The sequence below is a fragment of the Oncorhynchus masou genome, chromosome 1 (assembly GCF_036934945.1).
Source record: "Oncorhynchus masou masou isolate Uvic2021 chromosome 1, UVic_Omas_1.1, whole genome shotgun sequence".
Taxonomy (NCBI): Eukaryota; Metazoa; Chordata; class Actinopteri; order Salmoniformes; family Salmonidae; genus Oncorhynchus; species Oncorhynchus masou.
Genome location: NC_088212.1, coordinates 73,889,281 through 73,916,329, shown reverse-complemented (window position 1 = coordinate 73,916,329; position 27,049 = coordinate 73,889,281). Strand labels below are relative to the sequence as shown.

General features: G+C 44.6%; 1 protein-coding gene and 1 pseudogene across 2 annotated transcripts; one reads left to right on the top strand and one right to left on the bottom strand.

The window, feature by feature from the left end:
- The first annotated feature begins 1,239 nt into the window (after positions 1 to 1,239).
- Positions 1,240 to 15,318, top strand: LOC135550419 (nucleobindin-2-like; annotated as a pseudogene).
- LOC135550411 (caprin-1-like) lies at positions 15,294 to 25,217 on the bottom strand. Of its 2 annotated transcripts, XM_064981190.1 has the most exons (19): positions 25,033 to 25,215; positions 23,793 to 23,927; positions 23,376 to 23,438; positions 23,085 to 23,171; positions 22,724 to 22,962; positions 22,538 to 22,620; positions 21,730 to 21,912; positions 21,323 to 21,375; positions 21,138 to 21,221; positions 20,861 to 21,013; positions 20,663 to 20,759; positions 19,607 to 19,659; positions 19,364 to 19,474; positions 19,027 to 19,155; positions 18,383 to 18,527; positions 18,068 to 18,253; positions 17,862 to 17,974; positions 17,670 to 17,730; positions 15,294 to 16,540 (listed from the first exon to the last, which is right to left on the bottom strand). In XM_064981190.1, the coding sequence occupies exons 2-19, from the start codon at positions 23,925 to 23,927 to the stop codon at positions 16,473 to 16,475; spliced, it is 2,043 nt and encodes a 680-aa protein (XP_064837262.1). In that variant the 5' UTR covers positions 25,033 to 25,215; the 3' UTR covers positions 15,294 to 16,472. The 2 variants fall into 2 exon arrangements, with proteins under 2 accessions (XP_064837262.1, XP_064837270.1); XM_064981198.1 differs by lacking the exon at positions 19,027 to 19,155 and having other exon boundaries at positions 25,033 to 25,217.
- Between the last annotated feature and the right edge of the window lie 1,832 nt (positions 25,218 to 27,049).

The following is a 27,049-nucleotide window of genomic DNA, read 5'->3' as shown; positions in this document are numbered from 1 at the left end:
GATTGAACTCAGTCAGAACTTGTGGCTAGCATGAGTCCATTTCATGACAGCGGTTAGTGATGACGAGTGGGAATAACAAATCAGTGGCTTGAACAATGTCAATTAGTCAAACTGAGTCAGTGTGCGGGGGTACAGGTTAGTTGAGGTAATTTGTAAAGTGACTATGCAAATATAATAAACAGCGAGTAGCAGCAGTGTAAAAACAAAGGGGTGTTCAATGTAAATAGTCCGGGTGGCCATTTGATTAGATGTTCAGCAGTCTTATGGCTTGGGGGTAGAGGCTGTTAAAGGAGCCTTTTGTTCATAAAAGAGGTGCTTCGGTATGTACCGTTTGCCGTGCTGTAGCAGAGAGAACAGTCTATGACTTGGGAGCACCGCCTAGTCAATAGGTCCTGGATGTCAGGAAGCTTGGCCCCAGTGGTGTACTGGGCCGTACGCACAACCCCCTTACAGTCAGATGCTGAGAAGTTGCCATACCAGGCGATGATGCAACCGGTCTGAATGTTCTCGATGGTGTAGCTGTAGAACATTCTGAGGATATGGGGACCCATGCCAAATCTTTTCAGGCTCCTTAGGTGGAAAATGTGTTGTTGCGTTTATATTTTTATTCAGTATATTTAGAAAACCACGTGCATGTCTTGCTGGCATAGCTAATATTTGTAGCTCAATAATGTTCACTCATACAATAACCCTGCAGGAAGCTGCTCATCAATTTTCTCATTCGTCCAAGCAATCACATTTAACCAACTCAATAAATCCTGCTTTATCCTTCAACCCAAATACAGAATTATTTGAGTGTAATGTATGATTTTGGTAAGTAATGACAAAGTCAAAAATGAAGCTTTGAAATGACCTTGGATCAGATCTCCCTGCCTAAATGTCTTCACAAACCATATCCACTGCTGAGGGGAAGTCTCATAATAATGTCTGGAATGGAGCAAATGGAATGTTATCAAACACATGGAAACCATGTGTTTGATTTTGTTGATACCTTTCCAATTATTCAGCTCCAGCCATTGCCACGTGCCCGTCCTCCCCATAAAGGTGCCACCAACCTCCTGTGTCACATAGTTTCTAAACATGGTCGTCTTGGATATCATGGCAAGGAAGCTACACTGATCCAGGATCAGCGAACACCCACCTCCTCCAAATTATAAACGCCACGTACGATTTAGTGCAACCTAACGTGGTTGCACAGTATTTCCCCAACCTTTTGACTGACAATGCGCGTCTTCAGAAAGTAGGAAGGGAAGATTTTATCCAATGACCACTATCTAATTTAACATGCATGCCATGTGTTCAATGTAGGATTTCATTCACTTGCTATCTGGCACTGTAAACAAAACGCATGTTAGCATGAAGGAAAGAGAGAAGAGAGGACGAATTATCAGTTTGGGAGGAGACTATTTAGCTAGCAAAATTAGCTTGACGGGGTTTCCACTAGCGAGCACAGCCACAAAGTTCAAATTGGCTATATCGTAAAAAATATTGAAAACATAATTGGTGTTAATGTAAGGTTAGGCATAAGGTTATCACTGTGGTTAAGTTTTTTTTAAGTAGACAAATTGTAGAAATAGGTGGTGTTTATGACTTTGTGGCTGTAGTAACGACCGTTTGACGGGGATTCCAATCAAAAAGTAAGTCCCGCCGTGACACGCACATTTGTTTGAAGCTATTGTTATGTTGTGAATGAGACAGGTACTGTAACCAGACAACAAGACAGATACCGCAACTTCTCGTTGTGGTCAACACTAGACACCGCAGCTTGGAAATGGAAACCTCATCATTAGCTTCAAGCTAGCTGTCATTAGATTAGTTTGCCATCTACCAGCTAGCTAGCCAGCCAGCATCAGCATAACTACTTACTAAACTATTGTATTGATCACAGTGAGTTTGCCTGTAAAGTTAACTAGACGGTTAGCTATTGAACTGCTGATGATTTAAATTGTAGCACGCTAGTTAGTTAGATGAAAAGTATCACCTCATAGCTAACGTGTTTAATAGCTTAGCTAGTTACTAGGTAGCTAGTTAGCCATCGATGGCAGAGAGACACGTCGGCAATGGACAGGAAACATATGGGGTTGAGGCCATGGAGAAAGCTCGAGGGACCGGTGGGGAGAGTGGTGGAACAGGAGTCATTGTCAGTCCTTTTCAGTCAGCGTCTCTACCAGACAAAGTCATGTTAGGATATATCAATGAACCTGTTAGAACTTCTGTGCAGAATCCACTGAAAATCAAATTGTATTTGTCACATGCACCGAATACAGCAACCTTACAGTGAAATGCTTACTTACAAGCCCTGAATAACCAACAATGCAGTTTTAAGAAAATACCATTTAAAAAAAAAATAAGAGAGAAGAATAACATTATTAAAGAGCAGCAGTAAATAACAATAGCAGAGCTATATACACGGGTACCTGTACAGAGTCAATGTGCGGGGGCACCGGTATTGAGGTAATATGTACATGTAGGAAGAGTTATTAAAGTAACTATGGATAGATAATAATAGAGTAGCAGCAGCATGGTGGGTAGGCAGCAGTACAAATAGTCTGGGTAGCCATTTGATTAGCTGTTCAGGAGTCTTATGGCTTGGGGGTAGAAGCTATTTAGAAACGTCTTGGACCTAGACTTGGCACTCCAGTACCGCTTGCCGTGCGGTAGCAGAGTGAACAGTCTATGACTAGGGTGGCTGGAGTCTTTGACTATTTTTAGGGTCTTCTTCTGACACCGCATGGTATAGAGGTTCTGGATGGCAAGAAGCTTGGCCCCAGTGATGTTCTGGGCTGTACGCACTATCCTCTGTAGTGCCTTGCGGTCAGAGGCCGAGCAGTTGCCATACCAGGCAGTGATGCAACCCATCAAGATGCTCTCGATGGTGCAGCTGTAAAACCTTTTGAGGATCTGAGGACCCATGCCAAATCTTTTCAGTCTCTTGAGGGGGAATATGTTTTGTCGTGCCCTCTTCACGACTGTCTTGGTGTGCTTGGACCATGTTAGTTTGTTGGTGATGTGGATGCCATGGAACTTGAAGCTCTCCACCTGCACCACTACAGCCCCGTTGATGAGAATGGGGGCGTGCTCTGTCCTCTTTTTCCTGTAGTCCACAATCATCTCCTTTGTCTTGTCTACATTGAGTGAGAGGTTGTTTTCCTTGCGCCACAAGGTCAGGTCTCTGACCACCTCCCAATAGGCTTCTCATTGTTGTCTGTGATCAGGCCTACCCCTGTTGTGTCATCAGCAAACTTAATGATGGTGTTGGAGTTGTGCCTGGCCGTTGGTTAAGAACCGAGTCATCAGTGAACAGGGAGTACAGGTGGGGACTGAGCACACACCCCTGAGGGCCACCCGTGTTGAGGATCAGCGCAGCGGATGTGTTCTTACCTACCGTTACCACCTGGTGGCGGCCCGTCAGGAGGTCCAGGATCCAGTTGCAGAGGGAGATGTTTAGTCCCAGGGTCCTTAGCTTAGCGATGAGCTTATTGGGCACTATGTTGTTGAACCCTGGGCTGTAGTCAATGAATAGCATTCGCACATAGGTGTTCCTTTTGTCCAGGTGTGAAACAGTAGTATGGAGTGCAATAGAGATTGCATCCTCTGTGGATCTGTTGGTGTGGTATGCAAATTGGCCTGGGTCTAGGGTTTCTGGGATAATGGTGTTGATGTGAGCAATGGCAAGCCTTTCAAAGCATTTCATGGCTACAGACGGTAGTCATTTAGGGAGGTTACCTTCGTGTTCTTGGGCACAGGGACTATGGTGGTCTGCTTGAAACATGTTGGTATTACAGACTCAGACAGGGAGAGGTTGAAGATGTCAGTGAAGACACTTGCCGGTTGGTCAGCGCATGCTCGGTGTACAGGTTCTGGTAATCTGTCTGGCTCTGCAGCCTTGTGAATGTTGACCAGTTTAAAGGTCTTACTCACATCGGCTGCGGAGAGCTTGATCACACAGTCTTCCGGAACAGCTGGTGTTCTCATGCATGTTTCAGTGTTATTTGCCTCAAAGCGAGCATAGAAGTAGTTTAGCTCCTCTGGTAGGCTCGTGTCACTGGGCAACCCTTTGTTAATACAGGCCCTGCCACATCCGACAAGCGTCAGAGCCGGTGTAGTACGATTCGATCTTAATCCTGTATTGACGCTTTGCCTGTTTTGATGGTTCATCGGAGGGCATAGCGGGATTTCTTAGCTTCCAGGTTAGAGTCCCGCTCCTTAAAAGTGGCAGCTCTATCCTTTAACTCAGTGCAAATGTTGCCTGTAATCCATGGCTTCTGGTTTTGGGTGTGTACGTACAGTCACTGTGGGGATGACGTCCTCGATGCACTTATTGATAAAGCCAGTGACTGATGTGGTGTACTCCTCAATGCCATCGGAAGAATCCTGGAACATATTCCAGTCTGTGCTAGCAAAACAGTCCTGTAGTTTAGTGTCTGCTTCATCTGACAACTTTTTATTGATTTAGTCACTGGCGCTTCCTGCTTTAATTTTTGCTTGTAAGCAGGAATCTGGAGGATAGAATTATGGTCAGATTAGGCAAATGGAGGGCGAGGGAGAACTTTGTACTTGTCTGTGTGTGGACTAAAGGTGGTGTAGAATTCCCCCCACCCCCTCTGGTTGGACATTTAACATGCTGATAGAAATGTAAGTTTCCCTGCATTACAGTCCCCAGCCACTAGGAGCGCTGTCTCTAGTGTTTTCCTGTTTGCTTATTGCTGTTCTGTCTTGCCAATAGTGTATAACCCGCCAGCTGTATGTTCTTAATGTCGTCGTTCAGCCACGACTCGGTGAAACACAAGATATTACAGTTCTTAATGTCCCGTTGGTAGGATACATGTGCTTTCAGTTCATCCCATTTATTTTCCAGCGATTGAACGTTAGCTAGCAGGACGGAAGGCAAGGGCAGATTAGCCACTCGTCACCTGATCCTTACAAATCACCCTGATCTCTTTCCGCGAAACCTCTGTTTCTTTCTCCAGTGTCTAACAGGGATCTGGCCCTGGTTGGGTGTCTGTATTATATCTCTCCCGTCCGACTCATTGAAGAAGAACTTTGTCCAATTCTGATGCCCAGAAGCTCTTTTCGGTCATAAAAGACGGTAGCAGCAACATTATGTACAAAACAAGTAACAAACAACACGAAAGAACAAACAAAATAGCATGGTTGGTTAAGAACAGGCTCCATCACAGATGGATATCATCTTGTAATTACTGTTTTAGGTGCAATGTTTATGGTCATGTTGCAGCAGTGTGTAGGAGGGAGATTCCAAGATGTGAGATGTGTGCAGGAGGTCATGGGACAGGGGATTGTGTAGTTTCGGTGGATAAAGTAGTCAACTGTAGGGGTGCTCATGTTGCTGGGGACCGGAAGTGTCCGGTGCAAAAAGAAGCAGGTTGAAGTGACCAATCAGAGAATTGCAGGATGGGTAAGGAAGCCTGAGAGGGTCCCAGTGAGTAGTAAATTTGTGCCACAGAGGCAAAGGACAAGGAGTGAGTTATGATTCAGTAAGGTTGGCTTATTAGTGTTCATAGCAATGGTTATGGGAGTTCCTCCCATTCTTCTCTGTAGATCCTCTCAAGCTCTGTCAGGTTGGACAGGGTGCATCGCTGCACAGCTATTTTCAGGACTCTCCAGAGATTCAGTTCCAGACTCTGGCTGAGCCACTCAAGGACATTCAGAGACTTGTCCCCAAGCGACTCCTTGCATTGTCTTGGCTTTGTGCTTAGGGTTATTGTCCTGTTAGAAGGGGAACCTTCGCCCCGGTCTGAGGTCCTAACCTGCTCCAGAGTGCTTTTCATCAAGGATCTCTCTGTACTTTCCTATGTTCATCTTTCCCTCCATCCTGACTAGTCTCCCAGTCTCTAGCGCTGAAAAACATCCCCACAGCATGATGCTGCCACCATTAGGGCTGTTGCGGTGACCGAATTACCGCCACACAGGCGGTCATGAATGGAGTCAAATTCCACATGACCGTTTAGTCACTGTAATTAGGCTTCTCCAAGCACTGATGCTGGGTGACAATATTAGCCTATCACTTGTGAATGATATTATCACTTGTGAATGATGCCCAGCATAAGAAACAATGCCTTTTTTTTGCGACACTTTCTAATCATAGTCGCACACCTCATGTAACCTAGCCCGTAGGCCTATATGTTTTGATAAGGTTTGTATCACAACTGAAGTGGCCAAATAACTTCTTAAAATTAAGCACATTAATCTGCTTTACAACGGGTGTAGAGCCTAACTGGCATACATAAAGCAGCGTGTGAGTTAAGTTTGGGGAAGATAATTTTCACCATAAAAATTGACCTTTATAATAAAAGATAAAAAATAAAATGACATGCATAATAGCCAAATAGTTTAGCCACATTGTGTAAAAAAGTTTTTTTGATGCTAGTTGTATACATTTGGGATCTATCACATCCCACAACTGTCCCAGACTATGTTTGGAATATTTATTTCTCGCACAGAGGAGAATGGGGTGACTTTTGTACTATGGGGGATAGTTGATTGACATAGGCTAATGGTTTTGCTGTTCTTTAAGCCTACTCATCTTGTTGGTTGATGAAAAGTAAATGTGGACATTTCTTCCAATATCTTCAATATGCACCTCGGCAGCGGGATAAGGACGTGTACAGTTGTGTCCCCCATGTGTCTATCTTCACTTGTAGCCCGTGAGAATGGAGAGCCATGTGAATGAGGTGATTCAGAGCACTCCGCACTCAGGGAGAAGGGCACAATGGCCACTGGCCACAAAGAGCATGGATTTTTTTTAGGGTGAATTACGGCCACACAAAGGGGATGCCGCCGTAAGATTCTAGGCATTTTCAAGTGCTTGTCATTGTGAATGAGTGACTGGTGTAGTGTGTAAAGCCTGCTCAAAAAAAACTAAGCAGAGGTCATGCCTTTTCAAGCAACTTTTTTTCAAATCATCATATAGTCGCATCATGCAGCTTTACAATGTATTATAAATTAAAACATATAGCCCAATGTTTGTAGAACAACTAAAGTTAAAGGAATAACTCTAAGCATTTATGAGTACCTATTTCTTTGTTAACCTCTCAACACAGAATAGCCGTATGTGCGCAGTCCCTCAAATAATTTGTTGAAAATATTTATTTTATTCAGCTTTGTTCAATTGTATTCTTCATACTATTAAATAATATAAAATAATGCCAGGGAATTCTAAGCAAATCTTGTTTGCTAAATTAACTAGTATAGCGCATAGCCACATCAGGACCTAACATAAGTACAACTCTCAAGGTCTGATATTTTGATCTTCTGAAATAGACTACATTTTCTTCATATCATGTTTCTTTAGACCTGTCTAAAATAAATAATGGATTCATTGTGAAGGTGTAGGCTATATTACATAGATTTATTAGACTGTTCCAAAAGTCTGCGTCAGTGGCTTGTAGGAAGCCAGGAGATGCTAAATATGTTTCTCAATTACCGTGAGACTGACAGTTATTTGCTTTACAATCACCAGCTGACAATTTTGTGACTGCCCTAGCCACCACATGCTTCACTATAGGGATGGTGCCAGGTTTCCTCCAGATGTGACACTTGGCATTCAGGCCAAATAGTTAAATCTAGGTTTCATCAGACTTGAGAATCTTGTTTAACATGGTCTGATAGTCCTTTAGGTGCCTTTAGGCAAACTCCAAGCAGGCTGTCTTGTGCCTTTTCACTGAGGAGTGGCTTCCGTCTGGCCACTCTACCATAAAGGCCTGATTGATGGAGTGCTGCAGAGATGGTTATCTCTAGCTCTGTCAGTGGCCATCGGGTTCTTGGTACCTCCCTGACCAAGGCCCTTTTCCCCCTATTGCTCAGTTTGGCCGGGTGGTCAGCTCTAGCAAGAGTCCTGGTGGCTCCACACTTCTTCCATTTAAGAATGATGGAGGCACTGTGTTCTTGGGGACCTTCAGTGCTGTTGAAATTTGTGCCTCGACACAATCCTGTCTCAGAGTTGTACAGAAAATTCCTTCGACCTCATGACTTGTTTTTTGTGTTTTTTTTAGCTCTGACATGGACTGTCAACTGTGGGACCTTATATCGACAGGTGTGTGCGCCTTTCCAAATCATGTCCAATTAATTACATTCACCACAGGTGGACTCCAATCAAGTTGTAGAAACATCTCAAGGATGATCAATGGAAACAGGATTCCCCTGAGCTCAATTTTGAGTCTCATAACTAAGGTTCTGAATACTTAGTTCCAGACTTGGAATTCTGAATGCACTGTATCTCCCTGGCATATTAAATAATTTATGCAGAAGCATACAATACATTTTTGAACTCAACTTATTGTGCTGTGCTCACTTGAACAGAAAGGTGGTGTCATCAAAGTCTAGCGTTCTCTGGATTTATGGTGCTTTCATGACAACTGAGAACTATGAAAAAGAAAAGGTTGAATCATGACATCAGTAATGTTCAGGTCGGAGCTCTAGAAAGAGGCAAGCAACACTGAAGCATGCATGAGAGCACCAGCTGTTCTGGACAACTGTGTGATAACGCTCTCGGTAGCCGACGTGAGCAAGACCTTTAAACAGGTCAACATTCACAAAGCCGTGGGGCCAGACGGATTACCAGGACGGTCCGCGCATGCTTTGACAACTGGCAAGTGTCGTTGCTTTCAACCTCTTCCTGACCCAGTCTGTAATACCTACATGTTTCAAGCAGGCCACCATAGTCCCTATACCCAAGGAAGCGAAGGTAACCTGCCTAAATTATTACCGCCCTGTAGCTCTCACGTTGGTTAGCCATGAAGTGCCTTAAAATGCTGGTCATGGCTCACATCAACAGGATCATCCCGGATACCCTAGACCCACTCCAATTCGCTTACCGCCCCAACAGATCTACAGATGATGTAATCACACTCCACACTGCCCTTTCCCACCTGGACAAAAGGAGCGCGTATGTGAGAATGCTGTTCATTGACGAAAGCTCAGCGTTCAACACCATAGTTCCCACAAAGCTCATCACTAAGCTAAGGACACTGGGACTAAACACCTCCCTCTGCAACTGGAACCTGGACTTCCTGACGGGCCGCACCCAGGTGGTAAGGGTAGGCAACAACACGTCTGCCACGCTGATCCTCAACACGGGGGGCCCTCAGGGGTGCGTGCTCAGTCCCCTCCTGTACTCCCTGTTCACCCATGACTGCGTCGCCAAACACAACTCTAACACCATTAAGTTTGCTGACAACACAACAGTGGTCATTTGTGTTTCCTGTATGAGCTCACACCAGTTATACCAGCTAGCAAATATTTTCTCTTACATAATTTATTGAATTGTAAAGTATACAGACTGAACTGAAGGTCAATTGAATGATTCATGAGCTAGTATGCATGTTATGCATACTACTACTACTTAACTACATCATTTAATGTAACAGGACACTGGACTCCACTATGACCGTTATCTCAGGGAAGTCATTGATTTTCTGGAAAAAGACCAGCATTTCAGAGAGAAGCTCCATAACACAGATATGGAGGACATCAAGGTATTCTAACTGTGTCCTGCTCATTCTTGTCATTCTTACTCTCTCCTTGAGTCATTAGTCATGAAAAATTCAAAACGGCAGCAGTATGATAATCATTACATCACTTTTCCTACAGATGGGGAAGCTGGCCAAAGAGCTGGACTTTGTCAGCCACCATGTAAGGACACAACTGGATGAGCTAAAAAGGCAGGAGGTTAGCCGGCTACGGACACTGATCAAAGCCAAGCAAGACATCGAAGGAGGGAACGGTATGCTGCCCAGTGAAAGACCATTAATATGCCTTAAGTGCTGTACTGTTACCATCTAGAAACACTAGGGCGCGTGGGCAAGTGACCAAGAAGTACATTTTTGAGGAGGAGGATGTGGTTACTGTAGCGTCAGTTTTGAGTCACCTACTTACTTGTGAAACATGCTTCTGAAAATCTCTGCTTCGAATGACAATAGTAACTGCACACTATTACAGACAACAGTAACGTCTCACTTCAACCTCCTAATAGGAAGGATTACAGGCTAGTATAGATGCACACAGGGTGAGCTTTGGCACTGGATAACTATTACAGTGCCAATGTCAGGTTATCAAATGTCATATTTGTATAATGACTCTGTTAAACCTCACTCACAGATATGGCAGTAGACCACCAAGCTCTGCTGAAACAGTTTGAGTACCTGAACCACATGAATCCTCACACCTTTGAAGTGGAGGATCTGGACAGACTCATCAAATCAGTAAGTTTAATGTAGAATGCATGGTACGTACATACAGTAGCTTACTAAAGTACCTGTAGTCCTCTTCTCTTCAAGACATTTTAACTCTCATCCTTCATTTGACCACAAGGCCACAAACGATCTGGAGAACTATGACAAGGAGCGCCATGAGGAGTTCAAGAAGTACGAGATGACGAAAGACCATGAGCGAAGGGAACACCTCAAGACTCTAGACGATGGAGGGAGGAAGAAGGAGGAAGAACACTACGAGGAGATGAAGAAGAAACATGCAGACCATCCCAAAGTCAACCATCCAGTAAGTCCAACTGCACTTGGATAATATGTTATCTGTGTGTTTCAGAGCTCAATCTGTTTGTGCACACATATGGTCTAGCCAGTCTCTAGACCATGGATGGGCAAGTTTGATGCGGGTGGTGGGGGACCACAATAAATCTGAACTCATCATGAGTGGCTCGAGGGTCTGTATCTAAAAATGTTTAGCTGACATGGTTTAATTGAGTGACTAACATAACGAGCAACTGCTGATGCACAACCACATTTCAAAATGGGATCTTGTGTTTTCTAATATTCTAACTCCCAGCAGTTAGTTGAGACCCCAAATGAGTTCCTAAACAATATAAACTGACTGTAGAAAACATTAATGACACCTGCTCTTTCCATGACATAGCTTTCACCCGGTCAGTCTATGATCCCTTATTGATGTCACTTGTTAAATCCACTTCAGTGTAGATGAAGGAGAGGAGACGGGTGAAAGAATCATTTTTAAGCCTTGAGACAATTGATACATGGATTGTGTGTGTGCCATTCAGAGGGTGAATGGGCAAGACAAAAGGTTTAAGTACCTTTTGAACAAGGTATGGCAGTAGATACCTGGCGCTCCGGTTTGAGTGTGTCAAGAACTGCAACGCTGCTGGGTTTTTCACGCTCGAGTTTCCTGTGTGTATCATGAATGGTCCACCATCCAAAGAATATCCAGCTAACTTGACACAAGCGTGGGAAGCATTGGAGTCAACATGGTCCAGCATCTCTGTGGAATGCTTTCGACACCTTGTAGTCCATGCCCCGACAAATTGAGGCTGTTCTAAGGGCAAAAGAGGGTAGAACTCAATATTAGGAAGGTGTTCCTAATGTTTTGTACACTATGCTGTATATGTTTGTCTGTTTATGGAAATTGATCTGCGAGCCTACAAAAGGGTTCAAACGCAAAATTCAAGTTGCCTATTTCTGCTCTAAACTTTCCCCATAATGATTTAGCTCAAGTTAGCCATTTATATCTAACAGGGGATTAACATTTGTTGTTTTTTGCTGTGCAGGGCAGCCAGAATCAGTTCAAAGAGGTGTGGGAGGAAGCAGATGGTCTTGACCCTGAAGATTTTGACCCCAAGACCTTTTTCAAGCTGCATGGTAAGTTCTCATCAATAGACATCACAGGTTGGGGCAGGGACATCCATCTCAGAGTTCTTCAACATTCTTGCGTTTGAATTTACAGATTCCAATGGAGATGGCTTCTTCGATGAGCAGGAATTGGAGGCATTGTTTACCAAGGAGGTAAAGATTTGTCCTCTTTTTGAATGACCATGAGACCATCACCTGCAATGATGATGAAACGTGTGCATGTATAGATAACGGTTCATTCTGTGGGCTCAGCTGGAGAAGAGCTATGATCCTACCAATGAAGAGGGCGATATGGTGGAGATGGAGGAGGAGCGCCTGCGTATGAGAGAGCACGTCATGAGCGAGGTATACTGTTGTCCCGGCCGTGAACCTTGCATACTACACTGCTCAAAAAAATAAAGGGAACAGTTAAACAACACAATGTAACTTCAAGTCAATCACACTTCTGTGAAATCAAACTGTACACTTAGGAAGAAACACTGATTGACAATAAATTTCACATGCTGTTGTGCAAATGGAATAGACAACAGGTGGAAATTTTAGGCAATTAGCAAGACACTCCCAATTAATGAGTGGTTCTGCAGGTGGTGACCACAGACCACTTCTCAGTTCCTATGCTTCCTGGCTGATGATTTGGTCACTTTTGAATGCTGGTGGTGCTTTCACTTTAGTGGTAGCATGAGACTGAGTCTACAACCCACACAAGTGGCTCAGGTAGTGCAGCTCATCCAGGATGACACATCAATGCGAGCTGTGGCAAGAAGGTTTGCTGTGTCTGTCAGCGTAGTGTCCAGAGCATGGAGGCGCTACCAGGAGACAGGCCAGTACATCAGGAGACGTGGAGGAGGCCGTAGGAGGGCAACAACCCAGCAGCAGGACCGCTACCTCCGCCTTTGTGCAAGGAGGAGCACTGCCAGAGCCCTGAAAAATGACCTCCAGCAGACCACAAATGTGCATGTGTCTGCTCAAATGGACAGAAACAGACTCCATGAGGGTGGTATGAGGGCCCGACGTCCACAGGTGGGGGTTGTGCTTACAGCCCAACACCGTGCAGGACGTTTGGCATTTGCCAGAGAACACCAAGATGGGCAAATTTTCCACTAGCGCCCTGTGCTCTTCACAGATGAAAGCAGGGTCACACTGAGCACATGTGACAGTCTGGAGACGCCGTGGAGAATGTTCTGCTGCCTGCAACATCCTCCAGCATGACCGGTTGGCGGTGGGTCAGTCATGGTGTGGGGTGGCATTTCTTTGGGGGGCCGCACAGCCCTCCATGTGCTCGCCAGAGGTAGCCTGACTGCCATTAGGTACCGAGATGAGATCCTCAGACCCCTTGTGAGACCATATGCTGGTGCGGTTGGCCCTGGGTTCCTCCTAATGCAAGACAATGCTAGACCTCATGTGGCTGGAGTGTGTCAGCAGTTCCCGCAAGAGGAAGGCATTGATGCTATGGACTGGCCCGCCCGTTCCCCAAACCTGAATCCAATTGAGCACATCTGGGACATCATGTCTCGCTCCATCCACCAACGCCACGTTGCACCACAGAGTGTCCAGGAGTTGGCGGATGCTTTAGTCCAGGTCTGGGAGGAGATCCCTCAGGAGACCATCCGCCACCTCATCAGGAGCATGCCCAGGCGTTGTAGGGAGGTCATACAGGCATGTGGAGGCCACACACACACTACTGAGCCTCATTTTGACTTGTTTTAAGGACATTACATCAACGTTGGATCAGCCTGTAGTGTGGTTTTCCACTTTTAATTTTGAGTGTGACTCCAAATCCAGACCTCCATGGGTTCCATTGATGATAATTTTTGTGTGATTTTGTTGTCAGCACATTCAACTATGTAAAGAAAAAAGTTTTTAATAAGAATATTTCATTAATTCAGATCTAGGATGTGTTATTTTAGTGTTCCCTTTATTTTTTGGAGCAGTGTATATTCCCATGGAATGCTAGCACTGAAAGTTAGAGATTGGTTTCGTTTATTTAATGAAATAAATAGTTCACATGGTGACTGATCTCACTGTTTACAGGTGGACACCAACAAAGACTGACTGGTCTCCTTAGAAGAGTTCCTGATTGCCACAAAGAAAAAGGAATTCCTAGAACCAGATAGTTGGGAGGTGTGGTAGCCATATCTATTTAACTCTCATTCATACGAGCCTACTTTTAATATTTCAACATTATAACTCATTATTATGAAATGGCAAGAGTAACAAAAACCATACCATATCTATAAACACTCCTACATTCAACCACACTGTAATTGTTGCTTTTCATATCAATAAGGAGAGGTAGAATGAACCTCCTTTGTTAGACCTTAGAGCAGAACCAGGCCTACACAGACGAGGAGATGAGGGAGTTTGAGGAGCACCTGACCCAGCAGGAAGAGGACCTCAACCAGAAAGCATCAGACCTCCAGAAACAGAGGGATGAGTTGGAGAGGCAACAGGAACAGCTCAACTCACAGAAAGTAGAGCTTCAGCAGGTACAGAGTGGGCTGTGGTAGAACAGACACAACCAATAGGTTCTCTATTACTGTAATGCACTTTTGTGTGGTATTGTTATTTTTGACATGAGCTGACATACTTACCTATAACCATTCATCTGCTTATCTCTGTTTGTCTGTGGTGTTTCAGGCAGTAGAACACATGGAACGGTTGAAAACCCAGAAAGTTGCGCCCCCTCCAGAGGTTCATGGTGAGTGATAGTTTACCCCAATTCCATTTTCTCTTTACTTGTGTGTCGTGTATTTTTCAGAATGTAGAGGTGACTATGGAAAATGGATCTAAAGATGAGAACAATTCTATTGGGGAGAAAAAGGGGAGAAAATAAACTCAATTTAATAAACATGTAAAAAAATTAACTGTATTCAAAACTACTCCCTTTTTCAGTAGAAGGGAATGCTATCCCAGAGCCACGAGGAGAGTACCATCCTTTGCCCCCGGGCCACCAAGATATGTCCCAAAACCACCCGGGTATGAAGCAAGACAACCACTTCCAGAACACCCAGGATTTGTCCCAACCACGACTCCAGGATCTGCCATCAGGCAGTGCCATAGGGCCAACACGACTTACCTTGTCATGTTGCCATAGGCCCCCTTTCAGAACCAGCCCACTCAACCCCAGCTGTCAGATGAAACTATAAACACCTCTGGCTCCATGGCCCCCCACCCACAGACCTTTGCACACTGGACTGGAGGTATATAAGTACTGTGGAGGTCCCTCCATATGGGCATGTGTCGCCCATTATCCTGAAAGAGTTAACTGAAAACCAGCTGGAGAACACAGGAGGCGTTTACAGTATCTCTGCCCACTTGTGGATATCAATTTGAGCCTCCAAGGCCTAGAAATGTTTTATACGTTTGCGGTCAGGGAATTTGTGTTATAGAGTGCATATATGGTATGTGATGTATGGATTGGTCATAATTGATCATTACTTAAAATGCAGAGCTTTGGTGGAATTGTTTTGGTAGTGTCAATGTATTTTGGAACATCATTTTTAATTAGTGCTGTGTGATATCATGACAATTAGGCCTAATAATTGTCTGGTCACTCCAGCTGAATAATGATAATGTTGTGAAATGTATGGATTCCTGAAAAGGCGACATTTCAAAAGGCTCTGAAAATGGCATCGGGAGCATTATGAACAGTAAAGACCACTGTCTCATGCAACAGAATATAATATAAATATACTTTATTGTTTGTATGGGTTCATTCCTGTGTATTACTTCATATTCTCAAGTCTGATAACAGCAATGTATGCTAATGTTGGCTATTATGGGCACTTGTCATGGGAAACCTGAGTGCATTGCAGTCTTATTTTGTGGTACTTATACAATAGCCAGCCCTTTTGGATTACCTTATTGATGTGCAAATGCAAGAGTCAGTTGATGATCTGGTTATTTCTGTAGAGATTATAGGTAACCACGTCTTGTTTTCACGTTTGAGTGAGGCTACTGTTCCTAATGACCTGTAGGTGTGTCTTGGCCAAGGCCAGTACATGTATTGATACTGGACAGCCCGTTACCAGGCAATGTCTACCTTTTGTACTCAGCACATCACCCCCAGAGTCTGTCTTTTAATGGGCCTTTTTGTTTTACTTTTACCAAATTCTGCTGGCTAGGGCAAATGCTCTTTCGTCTTGCACCATAGAGGTGTGCCTAATTTTCAGATGACCAAATGCACAGGAAAACATGTTGTAAAGTGATATTATTTATAGCTAGAGTGAAACTAACACAAAGTTGACAGAATCCTTACATTCTACATACCTACAGTGTAGACATCAGTTCCAAGGTATGTTTTTGGACAGAGCAGATATGAAGTGACAAATGCAAATTTACAGAACATAACAGCTACCATCTAGCCAGAGCAATGTACTCACAGGAAATCTTCATTTTGGGTAAATCAGTCAGACCTATAACCTGCTTAGACTACACACCATTTGTACTGACTTTACTCCCCAACATGCCATAGCAATACAATGTACAGTATAAACAATCTTCACATTGAGACAATGTCCTTGCATGGTATGACTGCAGTCAATATATTGTTTGGTCTTTCGTGTCATGCTTCCAAAGCCTGTCACTAGCCCCAGACAGTTTTGTAAATGATTGCCTATCAAGCAAATACCCAAATAAACAGTCCAACAGCAAAGGCACACATGTTCCAGCTTGATCAGTTTAAGGCTATGCAATAGCATGATTGTGAGAAAGCTAAAGATCTGACAGAGCTACGGGTGGTATGTATGGCTTCAGACCCAGGCTTCACCAAACCAACCTAGAGGTTGATATGGAGAGGAACAGTCAGATCAGGGGAAGGAGGATGGTCCAGGAGGGTAGAGGTGATGGTATCCAAGACTAATTGGCTTGATGTCCAGACAGTTGGGTCACCATCCCTCGGCTGGGCTTGAACAGTCCCCCCCGGCCTGCAACCGCCAAGCAGACAGAAAATAATCAGTCAGCTGAGGCCAGCCTGTCACCCTTATTCTGGGTTAAGTCCGGGCATGGAGTACAAACACCCACATTCTATAAATTGCTAGTGTGCACCTGCCAGGGTAGGGATCAACTCTAATATGGAGACAAAATGGGCATTTATGAGCAAGCTAATACACCCATCACAAAATGTAATCATGTGAATTCAGTTATACACAGTGGCATTATTCACTGTGACTAAGAGCTTCGGAAGCTTTTATCCAGGTCTACAGAATATGTATTTTGCCAGATGGAACCAAAAGGGGCGGGGTACACATCTTGCCCGAGGATTTACAAATAACTCCACAGGTTTACTTTGAAACTCAGTGACATTTGTTTCATGAATGTGAATGGCCAACAATACATGAATGCTCCCATGACAAAATACAGAAGGCAGGGCACAGCAGGTGAGGGAGACGGAAGCAGAGTGAAGGTCTTTCAGCAAAGCATAACCAAAATCCTCCAACCCACTCTTAACCCCAAGAGATGTCAGCAGAGGCAGATAAGGCTGTGGTGGCACCACAGGGCAGCAGGGATCAACGAAAATAAATTAGCAGCAGACAGCAGGTTATACAACACATCTTTATTGAAACAGTCTCCCAAGGAGTAACATCAGCTTACAAAGATGGAAAAAAACAAACATGTAATGCAATGAGAACCAAAAGCACCAGGGAAAAGTGGTTGACAGGGCTGGGCAGTGACAGAAAATATAAAAGATTCTCATGGATTGGACCGACAGTTGCAGGGGTTTTTTGCATTTATTTTGTACAAAAAATAAATTAATGAAATCTTTCAAGTTTACAGGAATATCTATTTGTTGTTTCGAACACAGACTTGCTGATAAATCTAAATGCTGTGGATTTCAGCTTTACATGTGTTAAAACAAAAGTATCTTAGACATACCAAAGCAGGCTTACTCTGATAAATAGGCTTGGAGAAATGAGAAGATAGATGAGAAACAAAACAAAAACTTTTTTTTTTATAAAAGTGAGCTGGGGCAAACATTCATAATATCTGAATGTTCAATGTGGCGGAAGTTGACAATCCTTTAAGCGCTTTAGGATCGCATCGCTTGAGCATTACCTCGAGAGCAACCCCGAGGTCCCTGGGCTGCTCCCCTCTTGTAGCCTGGCTGATATCCCTCCTGTAGAAACAACAGGTCATTCAGAAAGACTTATACAGCACCTTCATGACAACAACTCACACAATCCTAATGCAAGGGTCAAGTGTCTTCTAGTCACTAGGACCTAAATGGTTGGCTGTGCCCTTCCTTACCCGTTGGTAGGTGCTGTTGGAGTAGTCCCGGGGTGCAGTGTTGAACTGGGCCTGTTGCCCATAACCATTGTTTGGAGTGTTCGAGAAGGGAGGGCGATAGCCATCATATCCTCCTGAGGAAGACAACCATTTATGCTGTTAACACCATAATAAATCAGTCCTGTATGAAAGTATGTCCCTTACAGTAAATCAGCTTGAGCTCATACCTCTGAAACCGTTAGAGGATCCTCGGTATCCATTGATCATGCCCCGGGGGTTCCTGGGGCCTCCGCGAGACACGGCCCCCCTGCTGTTATAGAAGGACTGGCCTTGCCGCCCAAAGCCTGGCCCCTGCACCTGGTGGCCCGCTGCCGACGACATCACTTGGTCTTGGGTGTGGAAGCCTCCTACAGCTGAGAACATTATAATAATGGTCATTAACATTTGACCTTTCTGATCATGCCCTTAGACCCAAGGTCTACTGCTCCTGATTCCGCTCGTTTAAATCACATCCTCAACAGACACCCCAGTCCCTCTCTCACCGGACTGTAGAGTGTCCTGCTGGATGTCAGGCTCCTCCACGGAGTGCTCCGCCTGGCTACTGAAGCCCTGGCCGTAGCCACTGGGGAACTGCTTCAGACCGTCTGCTTCATTAGTGGGGGGCACGGGGGCATTCAGGTTGAACACCTTAGGGACACAATACAACCAGAGAAAAGCTTTCATTTAGAGATGTCAGATACCCATGCAGGACAACAGCAAATCACCACTAACAGATTGTAGTCTGATTATTGAGCATACCGTACATAATGTTCAAGGTTTGCAAAAATAAAGTTAATCAGCTTAGAGTTGATTATAAAGCTTTATGTAGACATGGGGGCAGACAAGAAGAGCATTCTGTTCTGCTCTGACAGAAAGGGGGGTGGGGGGGTATGGGGTGAAGCTTGGTTTTGAGAAATGTAGGCCAACACTGGAATTCTACTTATTAATTCAGTTGATGTCCCAATCAGTTTTTTCATTATCCTTGCAAAGTAAATCTGGTATTACTGTTGTGTGACAGTGTGTACTACTTCTATTCTTCCTGTCGTAAGACACATTATGAATGTGTGGCAAGTGATTAGAGTTAAGTGGGTTATATGACGGTTTTGTTCAAGTGATGTCAGTTAAGTCCTCCATTAACAAAGCCTACCGCTTGCATGGACTGGAATGGTGCTGCGTTGACATTGATGCCGCCGCTGTGGGGTGTGGAGACGGGCGGGAAGGCAGAGGGCAAGGAGGACGGGGCGGGGGACTGCTCAGGCGACAGGGACATCGAGGCCTGGTTTAGGGAGGGGGCGTGGTGGGGAGACAGAGACGTCACATACTTCAATGGTTTTCACAGACACTTCAGGACAGGCAGGTAGGATGAGTGTCAACCATCTCTCACACTGCCCAATAACAACCAAGCATAGAGAAGCTCCCACCCACACACAGCCAGGGGGTAGAGGAGGGTGGAGCAGAGGGCACCTTGGGGAGGGAGGGTTTACCTGGATGTGGTCGATGCCGTCGGTCTGTGGCCGGGGCTCTGCTAAGTGGGAGGGCTGGTAGAGAGGCGCTGTGGAGGAGTAGGCATCAGGTGCGGGGGAGACCATGAGGACCTGGGGAGGGAAGGGGGAGAATAAGGGAAGGTTCACATCGTACCCTTGCCCTTTAAATAAGTCTGCTCCGGTATCGAGTCTTGGGGATCACTACTATCAGAATTCTGTTCAAGTATCATTATTGCTACTTACTTGTGTAGATTCAGGAACTGAGCTTGGTTGAGCAAGTCTGGATTCTGAATGAACTGTACACAAGATAAATATAACATGGTTTGTTGGTAAAACAGCTAAGAGCAACAACAAAATAAACAGACAAAACTCAAGAGTATATAAGCAGTACCACACTAACTGGACAGTTTATTAGGTACACCACCCCGTTCACAAAAATGAATCGCTCCTACAGACAATGAGTCACATGACCTGCTACATAAAGCAGGCAGACAGGCATCCAGATACTGTTCGATTGACCTTTAGAATGGGCAAAATAAGTGACCTAAGAGACTGAGCATGGTATGATTGTCGATGCCAGGCTCGCCGGATGCAGTATCTCAGAAATGGCCGGCCTCCTGGCCTTTTCATGCACGACGGTGTCTAGGGGTCACCAAGAATGGTGCGACAAACAAAAAACATCCAGTCAGCAGCGGTCCTGTGGGCGAAAACAGCTCATTGATGAGAGGTCAAAGGAGGATGGCAAGAATCGTGCAAGCTAACAGGCGGGCCACAGAGACAAATAACGTTACAGTATAACAGTGGTGTGCAGAACGGCATCTCGGAATGAACTCGGCAGTCCTTGTCACAGATGGGCTAGTGCAGCAGATGACCACTCCTATCAGCTAAAAACAAGAAGCGTGTCCAGTGGGCATGCGATCACCATTAAGGAGTGGAAATACATTGCCTAGTCCGAATACTGGTTCTTGTTGCAACATACTAATTGGCATCGTCAGGATTTGGCGTACGTAGCATAAGTCCATGGACCCATCCAGCCTGGTGCGGGGACTGTTTTCCTGGCACACGTTAGGTCCCTTGATACCAATGGAGCAACGAACATTTCCTACACCTTGTAGAATCCACTCCCCAAAGAATTCAGGCTGTTCTAGAAAAAAGGGGGAGCTGATCCAGTACTAGATGGGTGCACCTAATAAACTGTCAGTGAGTGTAGAAGCGAACATGTCTAAGAGGACTACAGCCTCTGAGTGGTGGTGTTGGTCAGAGGAGAGTTAAAACAGAAGGTGATGTACTAACACTGACCCATGTGCTGCAGGTCCACGCTCTGTGCAGGCTTCATGGGCTGGGCCAACACGATGGCTGGGTCCAGGGCATGGCCATCAAACTCCAACATGGAGTCCTGTGGAAGGAAGCACATGGGTCAGCATGAACAAGAGACCAAACAGGATCCGATAAGGCACCCAGTGCAGGACCATAGGGGGAAGTTGGAAGGATCATCACCTGCATGAAGTTATAGGTCCCCTGCATCTGGGCCATGAGGTCCTGTACGACCTGCTTCCGGACCACAGGGTCAGGCGTGTGGGAGACGGGGTTCACAGTGTGGGGCTCAGGGGTCATCTGGGGAGGAGGCTGGTGCTGGAGGATGTTGACCACCTAAAGACACAGGAACAGATTTAAACCCAGCTGATGACACCATTGGGCCAGGGCGTTACTTGTTGAACCCGAAAAGATTCTGTTTGTGACTGTGTGATATGAGAGGTGTAGACATGCAGCATACCTGGACCTCTGCTGTCCACTCTTCTACTTGGTCGTTGCCAGTGCTGCTGTATGTGGTTTCTGGAATGAACTGTCTGTTTACAAACTACACAAATAAGATCACTTGATTAGATTCCAATAGGTAAGGTAAACCAGAGAATTCTGAACTTTACAGCAGTTAAGAGTCAGGGTAGAGATTGAACTCACCTCTGTGGCTTCTACTTCAATGGCCTCTGTGTATTCTTCAGTAACTGCTCCCTCTGTAAAAGGAATATGCTCTGATTAATATCCACACATCCAGGTCCACACACTCAGACCAATCATAACACGAGTTCCCCTCAGGTGATGATAATCTAACCCAGAAGTAAAATCTCACGGAATTTCGTCAGCTGCGTGATTAACATCGGTCTTAAAACGTATTAGTAATTGAGAGATACAGAGACAAAAGTCTCCAACCTCACAATAGGAAACGTTCAGCCACGTTCAGTTTAAGCACTGCCTTCTCCCAATCCTGATACATCCAAATAGCCAGTGCCAAAAACCAAAAATAACAAAAAACTGAACTGCTCATTTAGTCCTGGCAGATTCTCTCAGTCTACAGAGATCCTGGTTACCTGGTGCTGCAGGCTGCTCCCCGCCCCCAGACAACTCATGCACCACAGACTGCTCCTGCTGCTCCTCCTCCTCCTCTTCTTCTTCCTCCTCCTCTTTTTCACACACTCCGTTCTGATGTGTTTGTGCGCTATCAAAATAGCCACTCAGCAGCACCTTGTCCAGGGTCTCCTTCAGAGCCTTGTCTATAGGAAAGGGGCAGATCATATTCAGAACATATTAGAAATGAAACGTTTGTGTTTGTGTTGTGCAACAAACACTCAGTCAATAGGCCGGGTATATGCTTGGTATAGTCATAGCTGTGAACCATTCCACAGCACCATGCCAGGCCTGGCCAAGATCCACAGCTCAAAGAACTTTAATAACCTACAAGTATTTATAATCCACAATGCCATATGATCCACCACAAAGTTGTTGCTGGAACATGTGGGGTGGATGCTCAGCATTTGTGGAATGACAGGTGTCCTGTGTCTGGGCTGGCACTACCCCTCAAAGCCCACTGGCCTAACCCCAGTTCACCCCAACCACCCAGAAAAGCACTTCCCCCTTATACATGTTCTGCTAACATGGACTGTATGTCCAGCAAGCCATTTGTGCTTCAAGGGGTTGGAAGGGCTTTAGTCATAACACTGCTCCCAGTTGAGCCAGCTCAGAAATTTCCTTCCAAGCTCTTTTTTCCCCAAAATCTAAAGATGAGCCCCAAGATACTCAGTATACAGATGGGGGTGTGGGTAACTAATTAAACAAGCCAAAGCCTACATGTACAGAGTAAATACATTGAGAGCTACTTCAGAAGTGTTAGAAACATACATGTGGTTCCTGCCACAGCCTGGTCTCTGCCCTCTAGCAGTTCCCATAGGTGTAGGGAGGCCTCCTCATATTGGTCAGTCAACCTGGAGAACAGGGTAGGACATTTACAACATGCATACAATCATATTACGTCACTCCATCAAAAAAAAAAAAAAAAAAAGATAAAAGAAGCAAAAAGGTTTGTACCTGACGTCATGGTCCCGTTCCGGGCCCACGAGCTTGTAGAAACTGTCCAGTGCGGTGAGGTTAGAGTCGGTGAGCAGGGGGGAGCCTGCAGCGGGCTGTTTCAGGTCCTGCCTCGTCTGCTCATCGCCCAGTCGGTCAAGCAGGAACTGCAGCTCCAGCACAGCCTTCAGCCGCCTCTGCTCCGTCTCCTCCCGCTGCAGCTGCTCCCTCCGGGCAGACTTCTTCACTGCTTTCTGAATCTGCAAGGAAATGGGGAAGGAGTTGTCACTGCACTATGGCCACAGTGACTGAGAAACAACACCTAATAAATACAGCGAGTGTGGTCATAGTGACCAGAATGAAACCTTGAGACAGAACTCACCTCCTGCCCCAAAGACAGGAAGCTCTTCTGCAACTCCCTTGCAAAATCCAGGTTGTTGGTCACTTCCTGGAACTTAGTCAAGGCATCCTACAGATGAGAAAAGAGAGGGAATGAACATTAAATATGTTTTGTTAGCTGTGTCACAGATCAAAACGATAAACACCACAGTATAAAATCAATGGAAAGCTGAAGAATGAAAGACTATAGTACATATGCAACAGGTTAAACAATCAAGTTCACAATTGAAGTTCCCTGAGATAACATCGACCCAGACCCGTGTCTGGTACATACCAGCTGATCCTGGTTCAACCGTTCTCCTTTATTCTTCTTGGCCTGGTAGTCATCCAGCTTGCCCTATAGAAATATGGCACATTTAATAAGGTTTACGAAAAGGTCTGCTGAGATTCTTTCAGCAGAAATATACCATCTATTAAGTGCTGTGATTCTAACGCCAAATAAAAGTCACAGGTTAATGATTGCTTACACCAACTAAATTTCTCTGTAGCCGTAATCTTAGCCTTAATCTTGGTTACCAACTTTGAGACAAAGTCAACGCATGGTCATAAAGCAGACAATTTTCCCAGACAAGAGAGACATCCAGAATTGCTCTTCAGTTGGGTCTCAAGCAACAACTAAGCATGAAACAACCTATTATTTTTGGGAGGTATCTGAAAGCATGCTTAGATTAAAAAAAGGAAACATTGTTACCTTTTTCTTTTCCATGTTGCGGACCTTCTTGTCTATCACCTGCAGGACCTGCTTCATGGCCTCAGACTGGGTCCCAGAACCTAACTCTGGGCTGGAGGACTGAACAGCATTGTGGCCAACTGTTGCTGAAGGCATCTGATGAGAAGACATAAAATTATTTGTAGCAGTCATTATTAGTGAAGGCTACAAAACACTGAGGCTGTAATTGAATACAATAAAGATTAAAATATGTTGATTAAAACAGTTTTCCAATGCATGGTGCTGTAAACAAAGGCCGGAACAATGACGTTACATTGTTGACCACATAAGTGGTCAGACAGACATTTTATTTTATAAAAACATGTTTTAATCAACATGGGGTACTACCCATTAATGTTCCTTGGCGAAAAACTAAGACCTATGAATCACTTTGGATAATAGGTCGGTTTGCAGGATGATTTATGTCAACCGCTAACGTTCGCTAACTCAAGACCAGTAACGTTAACGTCATAATTCAATAGCTAGTACCTAGCTAACTAACGACGTTAGTATTCCCAGATTTTTTTTTGCCATAAACCAACTAAGAAGCTGAAGCCGGCGAGGCACATGAAAAAAGTGGATAAATTGCAAGTCCTTTGTGAGCCGAGGGACTGTCAGCTGAGCATTGTCCATTGAGCCGCATAAACGATACCTGCCAAACTAACGTTAGCTAGCTACACTACTCATCAACATCAAATAAACTATTCCGACAAAACACTTGATGTAGCTACCTACATGTCGTCACAGGTATAACGTGTATGCCATTTGAAAACAGATGGTCATAAATGAGGCTTAAAATTGAATCCCATCCCACAACAACCCCCACCCAGCTACAAAGCTAGCTTAGCTACATTTAGCTAGCTAACGTTCGCTAGTTTCATTTTCTCCTCGCATTGTTACCGAGACCGGCGTTAGCTAGCTGGCAACGCAAATCACTTAGATGCGAGATATAAATCGATAGCTGACTAGCTAGTTAGCTAGCTAATTAGTTAGCTAAAGAGATTCGAGAAAAAAAGATGAACTACATTTATATGAACAACAGCAATCACACTAGTTTGTTGAAATATACCTTGCTAATGTGGTCACTGAACTTGGATTCCGTTAAATCAATTGGATGACAGGACAATGCTAGATAGAGACGACTTTAGTCAGAGGCTAGCCTAGCTCGCTAACTTAGCTAGCAAAATTATTTCTGAATTTGACGCTGACAACATCCACTTACCTTAAGGCTATCTGTCTTTGTTCGTCGTCTGGCGTTGTAATTTTAGCTCTATATGTTTCGTGTAACTTGTATGTTATTTCGTATCGACAATGGTGTTCTGCCTCCCCGGCCTCACCGAGAACTATACACTATACTGCTGGCAGGCTACAGATGCTAACGAGACACGAGAACAGGGTCGGATGGCTGCAAGGCCCCGTTGGTAGTCCTAGAATTGCCTGAGTTCATCTTAGTTGACTGACAGATTTAACTAGAATCAGTCCTCAACAACATTGCCTATAATTGTAGACTAATTATTATAGAAGCTGTATTTGACAGATTTAGGTAAGCATTTTTATGCAAGTCAATTTGTATTGAATCCCAAATGTATTGCAAGCCATTTACTGAATCCCAAGTTTATTTAAGCCATTCTTCTCTGCTTTGAAAAGGACAATATATTATTCTTTGCAGATCTATCGAATGAGTACGTCTAAATAATATCACAGTTTCTAAACCCAAAGGCGCAAAACCGCGAGACTCCCGGGAACAGTTGCCAAACAGACCAGGCCAGGGTTTGAGCAGTGAAAAAATATTCCTTAGTTAAGTTTCTCGAAATTTAAAGGCACAACCTTGATTCGAGCCAATGTCGTTAGTAGTTGAACGTGTTATTACTCCAACCCCGTGAAAGTGACAAACTGACACGTTTTCATTTGTGTCAAAAACAACTATATATCGAAGAAGTGCATTTGAGGGCATGTACATGGATGACGTGTTTCTATGCATCAGTTTAGCTTAAGAACATCGCCATGACATCGCCTACTAATGTGATCGGGGATTTCTATTGGAGAAGCAGTGTTAGCCTATCTTCAAACTACTGTGTTTGATAATATTGTTCGCTAATAGTCGACAAATGTTTTATTAACAGGTGCCTGATAATCATTAAGTGATCATGTGTAGTAGGCCTAAATCAAATTGTATTTGTCACATGCTCCAAGTACAACAGGTAAACTTAACCGTGACGTGCTTGCTTATGAGTCCTTCCCAATCATGCAGTTAAAAATAACAAAACAAAGAAAATAGTGACACAAGAGGAATGACTACACAAGAATGGAGCTAGAGTGCATTCGGAAACCTTGACTTTTTTCACGACAGCCTTATTCTAAAATTGAATATATTGTTCCCCCCCCCCCTTTCCCCTCATCAATACTCGATAATGACAGAGCAAAAACAGGTTTGTATACATTTTTTGCACATTTCTTAAAAAAACGGAAATATTACATTTACATAAGCATTCAGACGCTTTACTCTGTACTTTGTTGAAGCACCTTTGGCAGTGATTACAGCCTCGAGTCTTCTAAGGTGTGACTCTAAGCTTGGCACACCTGCATTTCAGGAGTTTTTCCCCATTCTCTGCAGATCCTCTCAAACTTATTCTGGTTGGATGGCGAGTGTCACTGCACAGCTATTTTCAGGTCTCTCCAGACATGTTCGATCAGTTTTAAGTCCAGGCTCTAGCTGGGCCACTCAGAGACATTCAGAGACTTTTCCCAAAGCCACTCATGCAAAAGCATGGCTGTGTGCTTATGGTCGTTGTACTGTTAGAATGGGATCCTCTGTGCTCTGTAGGTTTTCATCAAAGATATCTCTGGTCTTTGCTCCGTTAATCTTTCCCTCGATCCTGAATAGTCTCCCAGTCCCTGCCGCTGAGAAACATCCCCAGAGCATGATGCTGCCACGACCATGCTTCATCGCAGGGATGGTGCCAGGTTTCCTCTTGGCATTCATGCCAAAGTGTTGAATCTTGGTTTCATCAGACCAGAGAATCTTGTTTTGCATGGTCTGAGAGTCCTTTAGGTGCCTTTTGGTCAATTCCAAGCAGGCTGTCATGTGCCTTTTACTGAGGAGCGGCTCCCGTTAGACCTGATTGGTGGAGTGCTACAGAAATGGTTGTCCTTCTGGAAGGTTTTCCCAGCTCCACAGAGGAACTCTGGAGCTCTGACAGGGTGAACATCGGATGCTTGGTCACCTCCTTGACCAAGGT

What these genes read in the sequence shown, in the direction of transcription:
- LOC135550411 (XM_064981190.1), bottom strand. Translation starts at nt 23,927, where the DNA reads ATGCCTTCAGCAACAGTTGGCCACAATGCTGTTCAGTCCTCCAGCCCA. An exon ending in GAACGGGACCATGACGTCAG is followed by an intron (nt 22,621 to 22,723) that starts GTACAAACCTTT and finishes CCTGTTCTCCAG; the next exon opens with GTTGACTGACCAATATGAGG. An exon ending in CGTGGACCTGCAGCACATGG is followed by an intron (nt 19,660 to 20,662) that starts GTCAGTGTTAGT and finishes TCTTGTGTACAG; the next exon opens with TTCATTCAGAATCCAGACTT.